The sequence below is a fragment of the Oncorhynchus kisutch genome, linkage group LG1, assembly GCF_002021735.2.
Source record: "Oncorhynchus kisutch isolate 150728-3 linkage group LG1, Okis_V2, whole genome shotgun sequence".
NCBI classification, from domain to species: Eukaryota; Metazoa; Chordata; class Actinopteri; order Salmoniformes; family Salmonidae; genus Oncorhynchus; species Oncorhynchus kisutch.
The window spans coordinates 38123265-38143106 of NC_034174.2; the positions used below are offsets into that span (position 1 = coordinate 38123265).

The 19842-nt window shown below is 42.3% G+C and overlaps 1 protein-coding gene across 50 annotated transcripts in view; it reads right to left on the reverse strand.

Moving 5' to 3' along the window:
* Positions 1–5247: 5247 nt before the first annotated feature.
* LOC109894777 (gastrula zinc finger protein XlCGF57.1-like) overlaps positions 5248–19842 on the reverse strand; it is a 33223-nt gene continuing 18628 nt past the window's right edge. For 18 of the 50 annotated variants that reach the window (XM_031823403.1, XM_031823319.1, XM_020488529.2 and 15 more), the window contains 10 exons: positions 16198–16281; positions 15555–15638; positions 15229–15312; positions 14356–14439; positions 13377–13460; positions 12331–12414; positions 11823–11906; positions 10788–10871; positions 10202–10320; positions 5421–8674 (listed from right to left, as the gene is read on the reverse strand). In XM_031823403.1, the coding sequence (XP_031679263.1) occupies positions 8501–8674; positions 10202–10320; positions 10788–10871; positions 11823–11906; positions 12331–12414; positions 13377–13460; positions 14356–14439; positions 15229–15312; positions 15555–15638; positions 16198–16281 (965 nt within the window). In that variant the 3' untranslated portion in view covers positions 5421–8500. Of the gene's footprint in view, positions 8675–10201; positions 10321–10787; positions 10872–11822; positions 11907–12330; positions 12415–13376; positions 13461–14355; positions 14440–15228; positions 15313–15554; positions 15639–16197; positions 16282–19842 lie in introns of all 50 variants that reach the window. The other 32 variants (XM_020488504.2, XM_031823397.1, XM_020488601.2 and 29 more) reach the window with 27 other exon arrangements.

The following is a 19842-nucleotide window of genomic DNA, read 5'->3' on the forward strand; positions in this document are numbered from 1 at the left end:
TTTTATGAGTTGGAGAACACATTGGGAGGGATCTTTTACCATTCCTCCATACAGAATCCTACCAGATCATTGATATCCTTTGTCTGCACTTATTGACTGCCATCTTCAATTCAAACCACAGGTTTTCAATGTTTCAATGTTGGAGATGGCCATTGCAGAATGTTGATTTTGATTTATTTTTTTGGGATTTTGATGTGTGCTTGGGGTTATTGTCTTGATGAAAGATCTACTTGCGTCCAAGTTTCAGCCTTCTGGCAGAGGCAACCAGGTTTTTGGCTAAAATGTCCTGGTGCTGGGTAAAGGTCATGATGCCGTTGACCATAACAAGGGCCCCAGGACCAGTGGAAGCAAAATAGCCCAATAACATCAAAGATCCACAACCATTCTCATGAATTCTCATTTTGACACCAAACCCACCACTGGTATTGTTGGCCAAAGAACTCTATTCTCATGTCATCCAACAAATGTAAAAGCCTGTAGTTTGTTTAACGGCATTGGCACATGGAATGGAAAAAGTGCTTTGGTAAGATGACATGAAAAGAGCTCCACCCACCAGTGGTGGGTTTGGCATCAGTTTGGCGTCGAAATGAGAATGCATAAGCAGAGAAGAACCCAATACCTACTGTAAAATATGGTGGTGAAACTTGGCAGCAAGACAATAACCCCAAGCACACATCAAAATCCACAAAGAAATAGTTAATTGACCACAGAATCAAAATGTTGCTGTGGCCATCTCAGTCTCCGGACTTGAAACCCATTGAAAACCTGCGGTTTGAATTGAAGAGTAGCAGTCCATAAGTGCAGACTAATGGTATTAAGGATATTAAGGTAAGTTGACTGACATTCTCATTTAAAGCAATGACCTGGGGAATAGTTACAGAGGAGAAGAGGGGGTATGAATGAGCCAATTGGCAGCTGGGGCCGATTAGGTGGTCATGATGGTATGAGGTCCAGATTGGGAATTTAATCAGGAGACCGGGGTTAACACCTCTACTGTTACGATAAGTACCATGGGATCTTTACTGACCACAGAGAGTCAAGACACCCGTTTCACGTCCCAATCCGAAAGACTGTACTCTACACAGGGCAATGTCCCCAATCACTGCCCTGGGGCATTTTTTAGTCCAGAGGAAAGAGTGCTGGCCCTCCAACACCACTTCCAGCAGCATCTGGTCTCCCATCCAGGGACTGACCAGGACCAAACCTGCAGTGGGATGCAGGGTAGTATGCTGCTGGCCTAAGATCCCTCCCAATGTGTTTTCCAACAACTACAACATTTTAGAAAAAGGCTCAGTGCCATTATCCTCGCAAGGTAAGATATCAAAATGTATTGAAAACAGGAGTGTCAATAATTTTGACCCCTGCCTTGTTAAACTAAATCTCTTTCTCTAAGCAATTGTATTAATATAAAATAATCTAATTTCCCTTTCTTTTTTTAGCAATATAGCTCAGTAATTTAATGATTTATTTTGTAGTCATTTTTGCTCCTCTTTTCAAGGGTGATAATGTAGGATCACACTGAATGTCCATATGACCGAGCGCCGTTCTGTTTCCTTTTAAGTCAACATGATCTTTGGCCTAGATCTTCTGGGCCTTTGTGGCTTGACTTTCTCTCTCATCAAATTCCACAATCTCTTCCTATCTCATTTCACCCATTTGTGAAATGGACCAGATAGCTTTCTACTCTCTCATAATGTTTGGAGAATTTACAACTAACATGTTTTTATCTGTGTCTTTGTGTGAGTGTGTGTAAATGCTGTCATGAAGCCACAGACCCCTCCAGGACATGTATCGACGAGCTTAAATATAATCTTTAATTACCACAGACAGTAACCATGGTGATACCGTAATAGATGACCTAGGGCCAATCACGGAAGTTACAGAGCTGCTGATTAATTTATTAATTAACCACTAAATGAGAGGCCACCCCTGGACCTCATGGTGGGAAGAGGGGTGGGGTGTCTGGGTCTGAGGTGCTTTTAAAGAATGACTCATGATTTATGACAGTGAGGGATCCTGGCTCGACCATTGGGAAAGGAAAGGAGGGTTTAACCCTTTCTAATTTCAGAAATGTCTGAAAGGTCCATGAGAATAGATAAATAAATACTTGATCAAAGTTCTAGAATCTTCCCCACGGCAATATGCCAAATGTCCAACCAAACTGTCTGCAACCTTACCAGGTGTCTGTTATTTAGCGAACCTCTAAAAACAATACCAGACACCTCCCACTGGGCACACACTGGTTGAATCAACATTGTTTCCACATCCTTTCAATTAAATTACATTGAACCAACGTGGAATAGACATTGAATTGACGTCTGTACCCAGCGGGCTGCTTTATGAAAAGACGCACACACCCTTCCCCCCTATCAGCAGACATACTCTCCCCTTAATCAGGGAGGCTCTGTGTTAAGTGCTCAGAGCTCCAGGGTGCTGTAAATTACAGTGTATGGCTGAACCCACGAGAAAGGGAGAGACAAAGGGATGGAGAGAGATGTAGAGAGAGGGAGTGCCCTCTGTGAGTGATGCCTCAGTGAGCTGGTTTCATTAGAACCCCAAAAGTCTGAAAGCATTGCAGTCAGTGTTGAGGTCAACTGAGGTGGTGAGGCTTAAGATATCCTTGAGAAGGAAACAAAGAAAGGTGTGGCCTCAGGGGTATTCCAGAAAGCAGGATCAATGAGTTAGCAAGATCATTTTAGTTAGATCTCAAATGAACTCAGAAACCATGGAAACAAATACATCTTCCCCAACTAACCTTCTTTGTTGAAAGTTAACTCAACACTATCCTGATTATTATGGAATTTTCTGGAATAACCCTCTGCACACATACTTTATTACAGCACCGTACAATAAGGACCATTAAATTGGATGTTGGGGGCATTCCCAGGACATAATATACACTATATATACAAAGGTAGGTGGACACCCCGTCAAATGAGTTGATTCAGCTATTTCAGCCACACCCGTTGCTGACAGGTGTACAAAATCGAGCACACAGCAATTCAATCTCCATAGACAAACATTGGCAGTAGAATGTACTTACTGAAGAGCTCAATGACTTTAAACTTGGCACTGTCATAGGATGCCACCTTTCCAAAAGTCAGTTTGTCAAATTTCTGCCCTGCTAGAGCTGCCCCGGTCAACTGTAAGTGCTGTTATTGTGAAGTGGAAATGTCTAGGAGCAACAACGGCTCAAACCCGAAGTGGTAGGCCACACGAGCTCACAGAGCGGGACCGCCAAGTGCTGAAGTGCATAAACATTGTCTGTTGCAACACTCATTAACAAGTTCCAAAATGCCTCCGGAAGCAACGTCAGCACAATAACTGTCCGTCGGTAGTTTAATGAAATGGGTTTCCATGGCCGAGCAGCCGCACACAAGCATAAGATCATCATGCGCAATGCCAAGCGTTGGCTGGAGTGGTGTAAAGCTCGCTACATTGGACTCTAGAGCAGTGGAAACAAGTTCTCTGGAGTGAGGAATCACGCTTCACCATCTGGCAAATCTGGGTTTGGTGGATACCAGGAGAACACTACTTGCCTGAATTGCCAGTGCCAACTGTATGGTGGAAAAGGAGCAATGGTCTGGGGCTGTTTTTCATGGTTCGGGCTAGCCTCCTTAGTTCCAGTGAAGGGAAATCTTAATGCTACAGCATACAATGACATTGTAGACGATTCTGTGCTTCCACCTTTGTGGCAACAGTTTGGGGAAGGCCCTTTCCTCTTTCAGCAGGACAATGCCCCCGTGCACAAAGCGAGGTCCATACAGAAATGGTTTGTCGAGTTTGGTGCAGAAGAACTTGACTGGCCTACAGAACCTTGACCTCAACCCCATCGAAAACCTTTGGGATGAATTGGAACGCAGACTGCGAGCCAGACCTAATCGCCCAACATCAGTGCCGACTTCACTAATGCTCGTGGCTGAATGGAAGCAAGTTCCCGCAGCAATGATCCAACATTTAGTGGAAAGCCTTCCCAGAAGAGTGGAGGCTGTTTTGGCAGCAAAGGAGGGACCAATTCCATATCAATGCAGCAGTGTAGCCTAGTAGTTAGAGCGTTGGACTAGTAATCAAAATGTTGCAAGATTGAATCCCTGAGCTGACAAGGTACAAAATCTGTCATTCTGCCCCTGAACAAGACAGTTAACCCACTGTTCCTAGGCCGTCATTGAAAATAAGAATTTGTTCTTAACTGACTTGCCTAGTTAAATTTTAAAAAATGCCCATGATTTTGGAATGAGATTTGTATTATTGTACTAGGTCTAAGGCACTGGATCTCGGTGGGATCACCTCAACCCTGGTTCGATCCCAAGCTGTATCACAGCCAGCTGTGATCGGGAGTCCCATAGGGCAGCACACAATTGGCCGGGGTAGGCAGTCATTGTAAATAAGTTGTTCTTAACGCACTTGCCTAGTTAAAGGTTAAATGAGAAAAAAAATATGAAAAGAAAAACAGGGCTCATCTGGGAGACTTTGGTCTCAGCAGTGACTCCCTATCAAAATGAAGGTGAATAAACAGACCTTTGAGTAGGACACCCCTGACTAACTCCCTGCTTCAGTCCTTCTCCTCCTCCCTGCCATCTCATTATGTTCAGCCCTCCTCTGCAGGTGTTGATTGTTTGAGGGGGATGTGGGGTGAAGGACCAAGGTCAGTGTTTCTGGGGAAATACATTCAAAAAGAACTTCCTGATCACAAACACGGTTTAATTGAACCCAAGGCGGGCCATTTAATTTGACAAGAAATGGGTTGCAGTTATATCAACTACGCCTTTCGAATTCATGCCAACACATGAACACCAACTACTGCTTGTTATAGGCTCTCTAGAGGACGCCACAAGTCATCCCAGTTACATTTTAGGATCAGCATAAATTTTTTAAATGTTTATATCAGGCCCAATGAAGAGTATATAACAAAGCATAGCAATGTTTCAATAAAACACCAAAGAACAAATTATTCTATCTAGACAGTGGTGCCATATTACCCCAGTCCCAGATCAGGTTTGTGCTCTTGCCAAGTCCATTGCTCATTGTCAACAAGCCAAACATGCTTGGCATGACACTAAGTGACAAGTTGACATGATAGCACATACCGGCACTCAGGCTAGTCAGTGTCATATTGTAGATTCCGTGTTCATCTCATATTTCCTCTCAACTTTGGCACCCTCCTGAGGACACATATGCATACACTCCCCATCACGGCATCGATCCTAGACAGGACTGTCGGGATTAAAAACAGACACAAAACTCACGTCTTTTACAAAGTCTTTTTATTTCAGCATAATGGTAAGAAGCCTCTCTCCTTACTCCATACAATTAAAACTAACTGGATCACAAGGTTTATTTTTGATGCACTTATTTTGCCTACACAAAAGAATAATCAATATAAGATCCCATCTTACCTGGAGGACCAGAACTGCATGCAAGACTAACAGAGAAAAATAAAAGGCTAACCTGTGATAGCTACTGTAGATGCTGTTGCTTACCTCTAGCAATATCATTTACTACAAATAGAAGGGGATTTGTATGAAAACAGTCATTGTCTTGAGGTACTACCACCTCGAAATGTTTAAATTACTAGATGCCCTGGGCTCTCAACACAGTACTGATCCAAATGGTTCTGTCCATCTTCTTTGTCAAGTTGAGGAGTAAGAGGCTCTGTCTAAAGACTAAAATCTAGTACTGATTTAAAAAAGAAAAATATCCATATTCCATGTTTTTTTGTCTTTTGTTTTTATCACTCCAGTGTTTACAATACTTTCAGAAATAAAATTTTTAAAAGGTCCTTGAAACATTAACAGAATCGTCAAATGCGATGGGGAAGAGAGAAGAGCTCTTCTCTAAATCGCTCCATCCTTTGTCTGATGCTTAGAAGAAAAAAACATTTCACTGTATTAACTGATCAGACAAAGATTCTATTGCATTTTCACCATAAGATTGATAACAATACTTAAAAAGACAAGAACATAGGGATTTAAAAGTTCATGGCAACCCGCCTTGCCCTACGGCCTCACAGGTGGGCAGTCGTGGTCACTGGTGGCATTTCCCCCACATTTCTTATGGAAAGGGCTTGTCAAATCATACAGTAAGCTGGAGTCTCTTAACCCTGGTACTAGGAGGCACCTGTGTTTGCTGGATGGCATCCTCTAATCACTCAGGCATAATTTAACAGTTCAATCTCTTAACTACTGCCGACTGTACATCGCAACATTTCTGGAATATACATACGGTATTACTAAATAAACAAAGGTACATTGTTTCACTAACAGTAGTAGCATGGTGATATAGAGAAACATGAATTCAATTCAATGATTCGGTTGAAGTGAAGTCCAGCACACACAGGGAGTCCTCAGGGCCAAGTTTCAGAGAGCCTCTCCTAGGCTGCTCTACTAGTCCAGACAGGCTGCTGGGGAACACCGCCAACAGACCCACTGACTAACCCACATAGAAATAGATAAAATGTCAGAGTAGGTAGACATTAACTAGAGCATCTCCGTGCTCTGTAACCATTACAATTAGAGGGGGTAAACCACAGACATGTTTAAAAGTTTGTTACATGTTACAGTCATTCATTACAATATCATTTAGCACTACATTGATTATTTAAGAGTCAGATCTTATTTGGGTTAAGGCTAACCCCAGAAAGAACATAACACAAATCCTTTATACACACACATACCCCACATAACTCAGGAAAAGGCATTTGTTAGTGTGTAGTGAAGCAATTGCTGATTTAGCTATGACAAAATGATCGATATGGCCTGTAGCTGGCCAAAGCACTGCCTGACTGATATTAGCACTATTAGCATCTCACTGGAATTGTCAAACTCCCAGGGTTACTGAATGATTACACAATGGGTTACATTATTAACAATAATAACCAGCACTATATCAATTATCTCAAAGAACAGAGGAAGGATTTGCCAATGGCACTATAAGCCTATGCCTTATAGTGCCATTGCAGTAAGCAGTGTTCTATAAGGTTGACAGCTTTGGAAAAATATACCCCGCTTGTAAAAGGCAGTGGCTCGTCCTTATAATCGTATAATAATAATTAAACCATTAATTCAAAAAACAAAAAGGCAAATGAATAAAATACAAAACATATAAAAAATAAGCACGCTCTAAGGCCACAAGATTTTGTATACCTCCTGCTATCCTCTCAACATGAGGATCTGTACAAACACAAAGTAATGGGACTTGCTGAAGCTGCCATCTTGTGCCGTTGTTTTCCACGTACATCTGTAATAGAACTGACCGTGAAAGAGCCTGCGATCTTCTCACATAGACCTCTGTACATACGTACACCGTTAAAGAGTGTAATGGGAATTGGTAACGCCGTCATCCCGCCTGTGCCACTTCCTGAGTCATCAGCACATCCTCTATCCAATAAAACATCCTCTGACCTGACCCTTCACCTTTGACCTGTTAGGACGTCCTCCACTTGCTTATACCGTCCTAAATTAACTATATGGAACCCCTTTTTCTTTAACAGTTCTGACACCTGTACCAGTTTGACAACTTCTCCTTTTTTCCCCCTTTCACAAACTACATGTTCTACATTTTCCACAGACATCCTCTGTTGTATATTGTTATATATTCATGTATATATATATACACACACACACATTCATCATTACCATGGTGTAACGACAAACAGTAACCCCACCCTCCCCAAGAGTACCACCAAGTGCACAAACAATAAACCTAAATAATACAAAACTTAACTTTGAGAAAGGATCTGATATATTAAGAACAAAATAGACTAACTATCGAAGGAAACTCGCTCTCAAAAGACGACAAAACACAACAAATAAAAACAGGTAACTGCTAAAATAAAGGAAACACCAACATAAAGTGTCTTAATAGGGCATTGTGCCACCACGAGCCAGAGCAGCTTCAAAACACCGTGGCATGGATTATACAAGTGCCTGGAACTCTAGTGCATGGATGCGACACTGTTCTTTCACGCGAAATTCCATCATTTGGTGTTTTGTTTTTTTTGGTGGAGGAAAAATCTTTCTCGGGCGCCGCTCCAGAATCTCCCGTAAGTGTTCAATTGGGTTGAGATCTGGTGACTAAGACATACACACACACACTTTAAACCCCTATGCATCTTTGAGACCCGTTTCAAAGTCACAGATCTCTCCTTCTAGTCATAGGAGCTAAAATAAGGGGCAACTGAGCATTTTCACACATGACCCTAAGCATGATGGCATGTTAATTAAGTCAGGAACCAAACCTGTGTGGAAGCACCTGCTTTCAATATACTTTGTATCCCTCATTTACTCAAGTGTTTCCTTTATTTTGGCAGTTACCTGTATTTGTCCTTCTGTCATAGTAACCTCAGGACTGGAGCTGCAGGATCAGTCTTTGCCAGAGTGTGGCCACTGAGCGCAGGGCTGCGTGACAAAGACCCTGTGGCAAGTCCTGTCTCTCTGTGGAGGTGGTAGTCGTGTATGTGTGTAAGTGTATGGAGGGACGATGGGGGTGGGGGGAATGTCAGTCAGACAGCCAGCCGACCAGGAGGGGGGTGCAGGGGGCTCCAAGTTGGTGGAGCGGGTGGGGGCTCCTGGGAGTAAGGGCGGGGCTCGCAGCACGGCTGGTTCTCCACCTTGGCCACACCCCTGCCCTGGCACAGCCGTCGATGTCGAAGCAGCCGGTCCGTCCGCGAGAAGTTCTACAACACATACAGAGGAGGATTTATTCAGCATTCATTTCAAAAAACAGATGAGTGTGTGGACACATGCCCAATACAACTAAACCCACTGTGTCTGTTTGGTCAAATGGGACTTTCTCGTGCATTGAGGCTCGTGTGCGCCTGTCAAGAGTATGTGCACACATTCTCTTACCTGCTGGCACTGCTCATACGGAGAAGGCATCTGTTTGTGTTGGTATGTGTCACTGTGTGCATCACCAGTGAGATACGTTATCTTACGTGATGGCACTGCTCGCCCTCAAAAATTACTTTTCTAACCTGGTAGGGGACATCTTTGCTACAAGTGCTGCATAGGTATGATGCGTGCCTGTATCAGTATGTATGTGTGCTTCTGTGATAACAGTCTGCTATGAGCTGGCACTGCTCACCCTGCGACAGACGTTTTGTGATGTAAGAGGACATTTCCATGTGGGTCCACGTGTGCATGCGTTCCTCAGTACAAGCACATAAGGCGTGTTCTGTTATGTGCTGGCACTGCTCACACTGAGAAGGGATCTTTCCAATGCGGGCGGCTGTGTGTGTGTGTATGTGTACGTGCCTGGGTGTGTGTGTGTGCCTGGGTGTGTGTGTGTGCCTGGGTGTGTGTGTGTGTGCCTAAGTGTGTGTGTGTGCCTGGGTGTGTGTGTGTGCCTGGGTGTGTGTGTGTGCCTGGGTGTGTGTGTGTGTGCCTGGGTGTGTGTGTGTGTGCCTGGGTGTGTGTGTGTGCCTGGGTGTGTGTGTGTGTGCCTAAGTGTGTGTGTGTGCCTGGGTGTGTGTGTGTGCCTGGGTGTGTGTGTGTGCCTGGGTGTGTGTGTGTGTGCCTAAGTGTGTGTGTGTGCCTGGGTGTGTGTGTGTGCCTGGGTGTGTGTGTGTGCCTGGGTGTGTGTGTGTGTGCCTAAGTGTGTGTGTGTGTGCCTAAGTGTGTGTGTGTGTGTGCCTGGGTGTGTGTGTGTGCCTGGGTGTGTGTGTGCGCCTGGGTGTGTGTGTGTGCCTGGGTGTGTGTGTGTGTGCCTGGGTGTGTGCCTAAGTGTGTGTGTGTGTGTGTGCCTGGGTGTGTGTGTGTGTGTGTGCCTGGGTGTGTGTGTGTGTGTGCCTGGGTGTGTGTGTGTGTGTGCCTGGGTGTGTGTGTGTGTGCCTGGGTGTGTGTGTGTGTGCCTGGGTGTGTGTGTGCCTGGGTGTGTGTGTGTGTGCCTGGGTGTGTGTGTGTGCCTGGGTGTGTGTGTGTGCCTGGGTGTGTGTGTGTGTGCCTGGGTGTGTGTGTGTGTGCCTGGGTGTGTGTGTGTGTGCCTGGGTGTGTGTGCCTGGGTGTGTGTGTGTGCCTGGGTGTGTGTGTGTGTGCCTAAGTGTGTGTGTGTGTGTGTGTGCCTGGGTGTGTGTGTGTGTGCCTGGGTGTGTGTGCCTGGGTGTGTGTGTGTGCCTGGGTGTGTGTGTGTGTGCCTAAGTGTGTGTGTGTGTGCCTGGGTGTGTGTGTGTGTGCCTGGGTGTGTGTGCGCGCGCAAGTTCTCTTACCTGCTGGCAGCGCTCACACTGATAAGGCTTCTCTCCGCTGTGGACACGCTTGTGTCTCTCCAGATGGTAACGCTGGATAAACCTCATGTCACACATGTCACAAGCAAAAGGCTTCTCCCCTAAAAGAGCACACAAACAGATTCATCACATCAAATCCACAGAGTCCAACCACAACAAACTGTATATGATTTGCTCTTACTAAAGTCTCCTGGTTACATTAACTGCATCTACAAATGTTTGTTAAAGTGATGGGAAACTAATTTTCTTTAGTTCTCATGACAAAACTAAGTCAATTTCTGGACAGGAATTAAGCATGATAGGAAACTACACTTCCGGTAACATTTTAAGATGTTTTGTCATCAACTCATTATGTGTAGATTAGAGTGGAATCTCCGTTTTTGTATTAAAAAAATGATATTCATCATACCAACTCGATGCCCCTGAAACGTTTTACTTGATAGTTTGAGGCTGGTTCAACATCCCATCAAATGACTTGACAATCCAAACTCGAGTTTGTTGTGGTCGTATTTGTTTTGATTAAAAATAGCCTTTCTTGGGGATAAGGGTATGGTAAATGGGCGCATACCCGTATGAGTGTGGCTGTGTCTCTCCAGGTGGTTACGCTGTATAAACCTCATGTCACACATGGAACAAGCATACGGCTTCACCCCTATACACACACAGAGCAATACATTAGCTCTCATTCTCCAATGTGTACAAACAAAACTTAAAGAGCTCAAGCTAGCTCTACAAACACTATTCTGAGAGAAAAGTTGGCTACCATAAGCATGTTACAATTACAGTAAGTGCTTTTTGTCATGTCACAATGTGGACAATCTATTACAAGGATGTGAAGATGCTGCAATCTAACTTGTTTTATCAGCTCAAATGAAGACTACTGTTGATATTTAAATTGTTGCATCAAAAAGACACGAGTAGCTAAATATGAACAATCGACACATGCAATTGTGAACTAATTGTGAACTAAGCACAGAAAAAAAGTACATAAAATCTGGAATTGTGTGTCAATAAAGCCTTTGCAGAATGCATTATCCCACCACAAAATAACTAGCTCGAAAGCCAAATATCACTAAATAACGTACCATGTGTGTCAACATCGAAAACTAACCATTTTACAATGTTAGTTGTAGTTACAAGTTAACAGAAATGTACACTAAATAATAATTGTCTAGCTAAGTAGCTAGACAATCTCTCACAAGCCTAAAACGCCACCTTGTTTTAAAATATAAATGATTTAAGCCGACATGGAAGTGCCTGGTCAAGCCATGTTGGAAACATTTCATTATTCTAATAAATGAAGTATTCATTATCTTGACATCCAAATGATAAATTCGCAATTAGCTGAAGATCTTTAGGGGTCTAGCTTTACAACGGCATTTCTAAAACAGACAATATGGAACATGTACTAGAATGTATTACAAATAGCGTTGCTGCAGTGTTTAAAACTTAAAACAAAATACTCATTTCTCGTTACAAAATGATGTAGATGAGAAACTGTTCTTTTCTAGAACTCTTCCAATACTTTCATCTGTGAAAGTCCATTACTAACATCCTTTACTAGCTTCTGTATGTGTGATGGGTACGGTGAGCGGGCCCATACCCGTGTGAGTGAGGCTGTGTCTTGTCAGGTGGTAGCGCTGAACAAACCTCATGTCACACATGGTACAAGCGTAAGGTTTCACACCTGAATGCACAGAGCATTGAGATATTACTTTTGTTCCTCACACTCCAATTGGAAGTTTAAAGTACAGTATATCCATTTATGCTTCAAATTTAACCACTCATTTCAATCCATGCAATCATTTACAGGGGGATTCAGACGGAAGAATAAGGGAGATGTTTTCTCCAACAGAATTTTTTCACTATGTATTTTTCAAACGCTTTAGTCCACAGCCACAACACATCACATGAGCTGATGATTGTAGTCTAAACGGTAAAAATATCCCTTCTCATCCAGACTTCTGGAAATCAAACCTAACTTGAAAACAATACTTCACCTATATTTCTTTGTGCATGACGACTAGCATATACATCCTGAAAACCCGGTATAGTGGGGTTCAGGTGTGGCCTGATCTTGGGCACAGTGGGTACGGTGAACGGACCCATACCCAAATGAGTGAGGCTGTGTCTTGAGAGGTGGTATCGCTGGTAAAACCTCTTGTCACACATGGTGCAACCGTACGGCTTCACCCCTACACACACACACACACACACACACACACACACATACATCAATACACAACTTTGTACCTCGTTAGTCTTCCACTATTAGGTGTACCACACATTTCAGACACAAATACAGCACAGACAATATACACCAGGTGTTGTTATCAACCTTCTGCCTTCACGCAACAGAACTGGTGTTGGCAACTTTTTGTGGGGAAAGCAAACAGGTATTAGTAGCGCAATATATCACTAGAAACTGTAGACGAAGTAGAAAATTGATTTGTGTGATAATGTCAACACAAATTTGTAAGGCATGTGATCATCAGCACAGTGAGTGCGTATGCTGCTGTTCTGAATAGGCAAATTCACTGCAAGCAAGTCGCTGACTTTCTGAACACTCTCAGAGTTAAAACTCAGAATTCCTTAAATGTTGCTGAATTTTCCTTAGTCATGTTTAGGGGGGAAAGGAGAGGGGGATCCAAAAGATCTAGTGCAAAGTGGCTAAGTTCGCAACACTGAGCAGGATTGGATGTTTTCAGGATTGGATGATTGTAGACATCTAACAGTTTCTGCAGGTTCCCAATAACAGCAATTCCAAAAACACTCATCATAACTGGTTTGAAAATACACCTAACCTTTTGGAAGACATCTCGACAAACGTGAGTTATTCCAATTAAAAAATTATTGAGGCATGTTTTACTGTGTGGTCAGTGTAGTTATTTTCGCCAATTAAGATTAAATGCATTTATTATGCTTTAGTCCACAACACATGTCATGGCCTGATGACATTTGGTTGTAAAACTAGTCCTTCTCATCCTTAAGATAAATTACATGGATTTCTTGGGGTAATGAAACTGAACATCTAAAACAACATTTCACCTATATATTTATTTTAGCAGAACTAGCATATCAATTCTGCCAACCCTGTATACTGGGGTTCAGGTGTAGCCTAATCTTGGGTACGGTGGGTACGGTGAGCGGACCATACCCAAATGAGTGAGGCTGTGTCTTGCCAGGAGGTAACGCTGGTAAAACCTCTTGTCACACATGGTGCAACCGTACGGCTTCACTCCTATACACACACAAGAGCATCAATACATTACTGTTGTGCCTCCCACGCCATATTAAAGTCCAATATTAGGTTAACCATAAACTCCAAGCACAAAAACAACAGGACTGACTATATACCTGTGGCTATTATGAACATTCTGCCTTCACACAACAGGACTGGTGTTACCAACTTTTTTTTGGGGGGGGGGGGGGGGGGGGGGGGGGTAGCTATTGGCTGCACAATTTGTCACTAGAAGTTGTTAGATGACAACAAATTTCAAGGAATGTGAACATCACATAGCCTGTTGCTAATTCCTGAAACCTCTCAGAAGCATACCCTCTGAGAATGCCTTGAATGCCACTTTCAGGGGGTAAAAATGGGAGGAGGGATCCAAAACTTTGCTAGATCTAGTGACTCTAGCGCAAAGTGGCCAAGTTGGCAACACTGAGCAGGATTGGGTGTTTTCAGATTGTAGAAATCTTTAACAGTTTCCAATGACCTCCATTTACAATAACACATAACGGTCTGGTTTGAAGAAAAAAAAAACACACATACAAATCCTGGAAGACATCTCCATAACCATCATTTAAAAAAATACATGTTTTTTAAAAACTTACTGAGGCATGAGTTACTGAGTGGTCAATGGAGTTTCTAGCCCAAAAATGTAATGCTTTTATCCAGAAGACATCATGTGCTGATGTCATCTGGAGGTAATATTAGCCCAACAGAGTCATCCTTAAAGGGTAATTAAATTCTGGACTTATTTGGATATTAAAAACCTATAATAAAATAAACAATATATTTCACCTGTACATTTCTTTGTGCATGACTAGTTTATAAATCCTGCCAACCCTGTATACTGGGGTTCAGGTGTAGCCTGGTCTTAATGACAGGAGTACAGTGAGCTGACCCATACCCATGTGAGTGACGTTGTGTCTCGCCAGGTGGTGGCGCTGATAAAACCTCTTGTCACACATGGTGCAAGCATACGGCTTCACTCCTACACACACACACACACACACACACACAGAACATCATTGTATTATTTTTCTGTTTCACAGTCTAGCAATTGAAAATGTTCAGGTCGATTAATATGTGTACGCATTGATTGTTTATTAACCACTGTTGTAAATCTATGCAATTATAACAGAGGATTCACACTGAAGAAATGTAAATTACACCGCCACTTCGATAACTCGCGGTGGTTTTGGGAGTCCAACAAAGCACAAGTTAATGTTATATTTTTGTATATACGTGAATTGAGGCTGAGCAACAAAATGTTATCTTTATAGAACACCATTAATTATGGTAGAAAATATAGGGTTTAGAAAGTAGAAATATCACAATTAATGACAAGTTCACCATCTCATACCTAAAACACCACGTCACACAGAATACAGGACAACTAATAATATGTACAGAGTGCCGTTATGTTATCAACAAGCTGCTTTCATGTAGCAGAACTGACCCGTTTTCAGATGGTAAACCTACTTCAACTACTTTACAATTATTATTTTTTTTTTAAGAACTTGCTCAATTCAAATATTTTCGGGTTGAAAATAAACAATTAGATGACGCAAGTTATCTGAATCCGCATGCTATTGAGGTGCGAGTTATCGAACAGTCGGTGTAGTTGTTTTTCCCCAAATATCAAAACACATCACATGAGCTGATGACAACATCTGGTAGTAATATTAGCCCTTATCATCCTCAAGGGAAATGGAATTATGGGCGTGTTGGATATCAAACCTAACATGCAAACATTTCACCAATAGCCTTAATGACATACCCATGTGAGTGACGCTGTGTCTTGCTAGGTGGTGGCGCTGGTAAAACCGCTTGTCACACATGGTGCAAGCGTACGGCTTCACCCCTACACACACAAAACAATATATTACTTAGGTTCTCAAAATTCATCCACTAAAAGTACTCCAATATTGTGTATTAATTTAAGCGCCACTGCTTTCCATCAGAACTTATGGGAGATTGTTATCAAATATCTTATCTGCACATTTCTTTGTGTATGATGACTGGCATTTACATCCTGCCACCCCTGTAGACCAGGGTTCAGGTGTAGCCTGATCATAATGACACGGGTAGTGATTGGCCCCATACCCATATGAGTGACGCTGTGTCTCCGCAGGTGGTGACGCTGATAAAACCTCTTGTCACACATGGTGCAAGCGTACGGCTTCACCCCTACACACACAGAACATCAGATTATTTTAGTTTCTCACTCAGTCAATATTATTAAATTCCGTTAAAACTGTATACTAAAATGACTGCATATAAACATCTGATGTGCTTTATTAGCCGGTGGTACGCCAACAACTCAAATCTGGCCTTAGTGGGTGTGAACTTACGAAGTGACGTATTTGTAATAGTTTGATCTTAGCAAACCAATTTGAGGCATGGCTCCAAATCAGAGACGTGTGGTGTGTTAGCGAAATATACAAGACCTGCAGGTTATACATCGTCAAAATCTGTGGTCAATGTGTAGCGCTTGTGGGGAAAACCAACTATCCGAAAAAAAAAAAAAAAAAAAAAAAAAACAACAGAAAAGACTGAAGCAGCTAGCCACATTTTCCAGGGCTTTCTCCCGTTGTTACTATTGGGTTAATGAAGGCAATTTTTTACCCTATGGTATAATCATATATTTTGGTGGGGTGGGGGTAAAGGGTCTGGTGCGTGAGTATGTATACCAGGGTTCATGTGTAGCCTGATCTTAATGACACGGGCATGGTGAACAGACCCATACCCATATGAGTGATGCTGTGTCTCCGCAGGTGGTGGCGCTCATAAAACCGCTTGTCACACATGGTGCAAGCGAATGGCTTCACCCCTACACACACAGAACATCAGGTTATTTTTGTGTCTCACTATTCATCGAGTGAAGTCTTCCAATATTAAAAGGTCAAGTATATACATTTATACTACATTGATTTCCTATTTAAAAATAAAAATACATAAAAAAAAAAAAAAATGACTGGATGTCAATAATTTACAGGTTATTTACCCTGAGGAATCAAAATACTCCGCCACCTCAATAGCTTGCGGTTGTTGGGGTTTTATTTAAAAAAAGTGTTGACAAGATGCGTGAATTAAGGGTAGCCAATAAAATCTGCACTTGGATGACGACAAGTTTGTGATATCTTACCATTAACTTCACACCACATAACAGTATGACCCACAATATGTACCAAGCTGCATTATTGTTATCAACATGCTAATTTCAAGCAGCAGGATTGGGTGTGTTATGGTGTTTCCACGAGACAAGAAAACCAATTATGGTAACACTTGATCAATTCAAATATTATTGAGTTGAAAGAAAAGTAAAAATACAAAATTTGAAGAACCACAATATAGCCAACATTCATCATATACTAGTTACAGTGCCCTGGGAAAGTATTTAGACCCCTTGACTTGTTCAACATTGTTACGTTACAGCCTTAATAAAACATTCTCAATCTACAAACAATACAGCATAACTACAAAGCAAAAAAACAGGTTTAGACATTCCTTTATTTTTTAGAAATTTGAAAAAAAAAAAAAAAGGAAATATTACATTTACATAGTATCAGTCATAAATGGACACACCCATTCCAGGGTTTTTATTTTTACAATTTTATACACTGCAGAATAATACTGAATACATCAAAACTATGAAATAACACATATGGATGGAATCATGTAGTAAACAACAAAAAGTTCAATCAAAATATATTTGAGATTCTTCAAAGCAGTCTTTTTGCCTTGACAGCTTTACACTCTTGGCATTCTCTCAACCAGCTTCATGAGGTATGCACCTGGAATGCACTTCAATTAACAGGGGTGCCTTGTTAAACGTTAATTTGTGGAATTTCTTTCCTTCTTAATGAGTTTCAGCCAATCAGTTCTGTTGTGATATGGTAGGGGTGGTATACAGAAGATAGCCCTACTTTGTAAAAGACCAAGTCCATACTACGGCAAGAACAGCTCAAATAAGAGAAATGACAGGCCATTACTTTAAAGACATGAAGGTCAGTCAACCAGAAAATGTCAAGAACTTTGAAAGTTTCTTCAAGTGCAGTTGCAAAAACCATCAAGCGCTGTGATGAAACTGGCTCTCATGAGGACCGCCACAGGAGAGGAAGACCCAGAACTACTACTGCTGCAGAGGAAAAGTTCATTACATTTACCAGCCTCAGAAATTGCAGCCCAAATAAATGCTTCAGAGTTCAAGTAACAGACACATTAACATCAACTGTTCAGAGGGGACTGCATGAAATCAGGCCTTCATGGTTGAAATGCTGCAAAGAAACCACTACTAAAAGGACACCAAAAAGAAGGAGACTTATTTGGGCCAAGAAACACGAGCAATGGACATTAGACCGGTAGAAATCTGTCCTTTGGTCTAATGATTCCAAATTTTAGATTTTTGGCTCCAAATGCTGTGTCTTTGTGAGACTCAGAGTAGGTGAACGGATGAAATCGTGTGGTTCCCTCGTGTGGCATGGAGGTGGTGTGATGGTGCTTTGCTGGTGACTGATTTATTTAGAATTCAAAGTACACTAAACCAGTATGGCTACCACAGCATGCTGCAGCGATACACCATCTCATCTGGTTTGCGCTTAGTGGGACTGTCATTTGTTTTTCAACAGAACAATGACCCAACACATCTCCAGGCTTTGTAAGGGCTATTTGACCAAGAAGGAGATTGATGGAGTGTGGAATCAGATGATCTGGCCTCCACAATCACCCAACTTCAACTCAATTGAGATGGTTTGGGATGAGTTGGACCGCAGAGTGAAGGAAAAGCAGACAAGTGCTCATATGTGGGAACCCCGTCAAGACTGTTGGAAAAGTATTCCAGGTGAAGCTGGTTGAGAGAGTGCCAAGAGCGTGCAAAGCTGTCAAAGGCAAATGGTGGCTACTTTGAAGAATCTAAAATGTGTTTTGATTTGTTTAAAACGGTTTACTACATGATTCCATGTGTTATTTCATAGTTGAGGTCTTCCCTATTATTTTACAATGTAGAAAGAGAGAAAATAAAGAAACTATTGAATGGGTAGCTGTGTCCAAGCTTTTGACAGGTAGTGTAAGTAATTCAGACCCTTCACTCAGTATTTTGTTGAAGCACCCTTGGCAGCGATTACAGCCTCGAGTCTTCTTTGAGTATGACGCTACAAGTTTGGCACACCTTATCTGGCAAATTTTTCCCATTCTTCAAGCTCTGTCAGGTTGGGTGGGGAGCGTCGCTGCACAGCTATTTTCAGGTCTCTTCAGAGATATTCGATCGGGTATAAGTATGGGCTCTGGCAGGGCCACAAAGGCATTGAGACTTGTCTCGAAACCATTCCTGCGTTGTCTTGGCTGTGTGATTAAGGTTGTTGTTCTGTTGGAAGGTGTTCGTTTGCCCCAGTCAGGTCCTGAGCAGGTTTTCATCAAGGATCTCTGTATTTTGCTCAGTTCATCAATCCCTCGATCCTGACTAGTCTCCCAGTCCCTGCCACTGAAAAACATGCTGCCGCCACCACCAAAGAGTTTAATCTTGATTTCATCAGACCAGACCAATCTTGTTTCTCATGGTCTGAGTCTATAGGTGCCTTTTTTGCAAACTCCAAGCGGGCTATCATGTTGCCTTTTATTGAGGCGGCGCTTCCGTCTGGCCACTCAAAGTCCTGATTGGTGGAGTGCTGCAGAGATTGTTGTCCTTCTGGAAGGTTCTCCCATCTCAAGAGGAACTCTGGAGCTCTGTTAGAGTGACCATCGAGTTCTCAGTCACCTCCCTGACCAAGGCCCTTCTCCCCCGATTACTCAGTTTAGCCAGGTGACCAGCTCTAGGAAGAGTCTTGGTGGTTCCAAACTTCTTCCATTTAAGAATGATGGCAGCCACTGTGTTCTTGGGGAGCTTCAGTGCTGCAGAAATGTTTTGGTACCCATCCCCAGATCTGTGCCTCGACACAATCCTGTCTCGGAGCTCAACGGACAATTCCTTTGACCTCATGGCCTGGTTTTTCCTCTGACATGCACTGTCAACTGTGGGACCTTATATAGACAGTTGTGTGCCTTTCCAAATCAATGGAATTTACCACAGGTGGACTCCAAGTTGTAGAAACATCAAGGATGATGAATGGAGACAGGATGCACCGGAGGTCAATTTCGAGTCACACAGCAATAGGTCTGAATACTTATGTAAATAAGGTATGTATTTTATTTTTAATACATTTGCAAACATTTCTAAAAACCTATTTTTGTCATCATTTTTAGGATATTGTGTGCAGATAGATGAGGGGAAAAAAATAATTAATCAATTTTAGAACAAGGCTGTAACATAAAATGTGGATTTGATTTATTTTACCTTTAATTAGGCAAGTCAGTTAAGAACAAATTCTAATTTTCAATGACGGCCTAGGAACAGTGG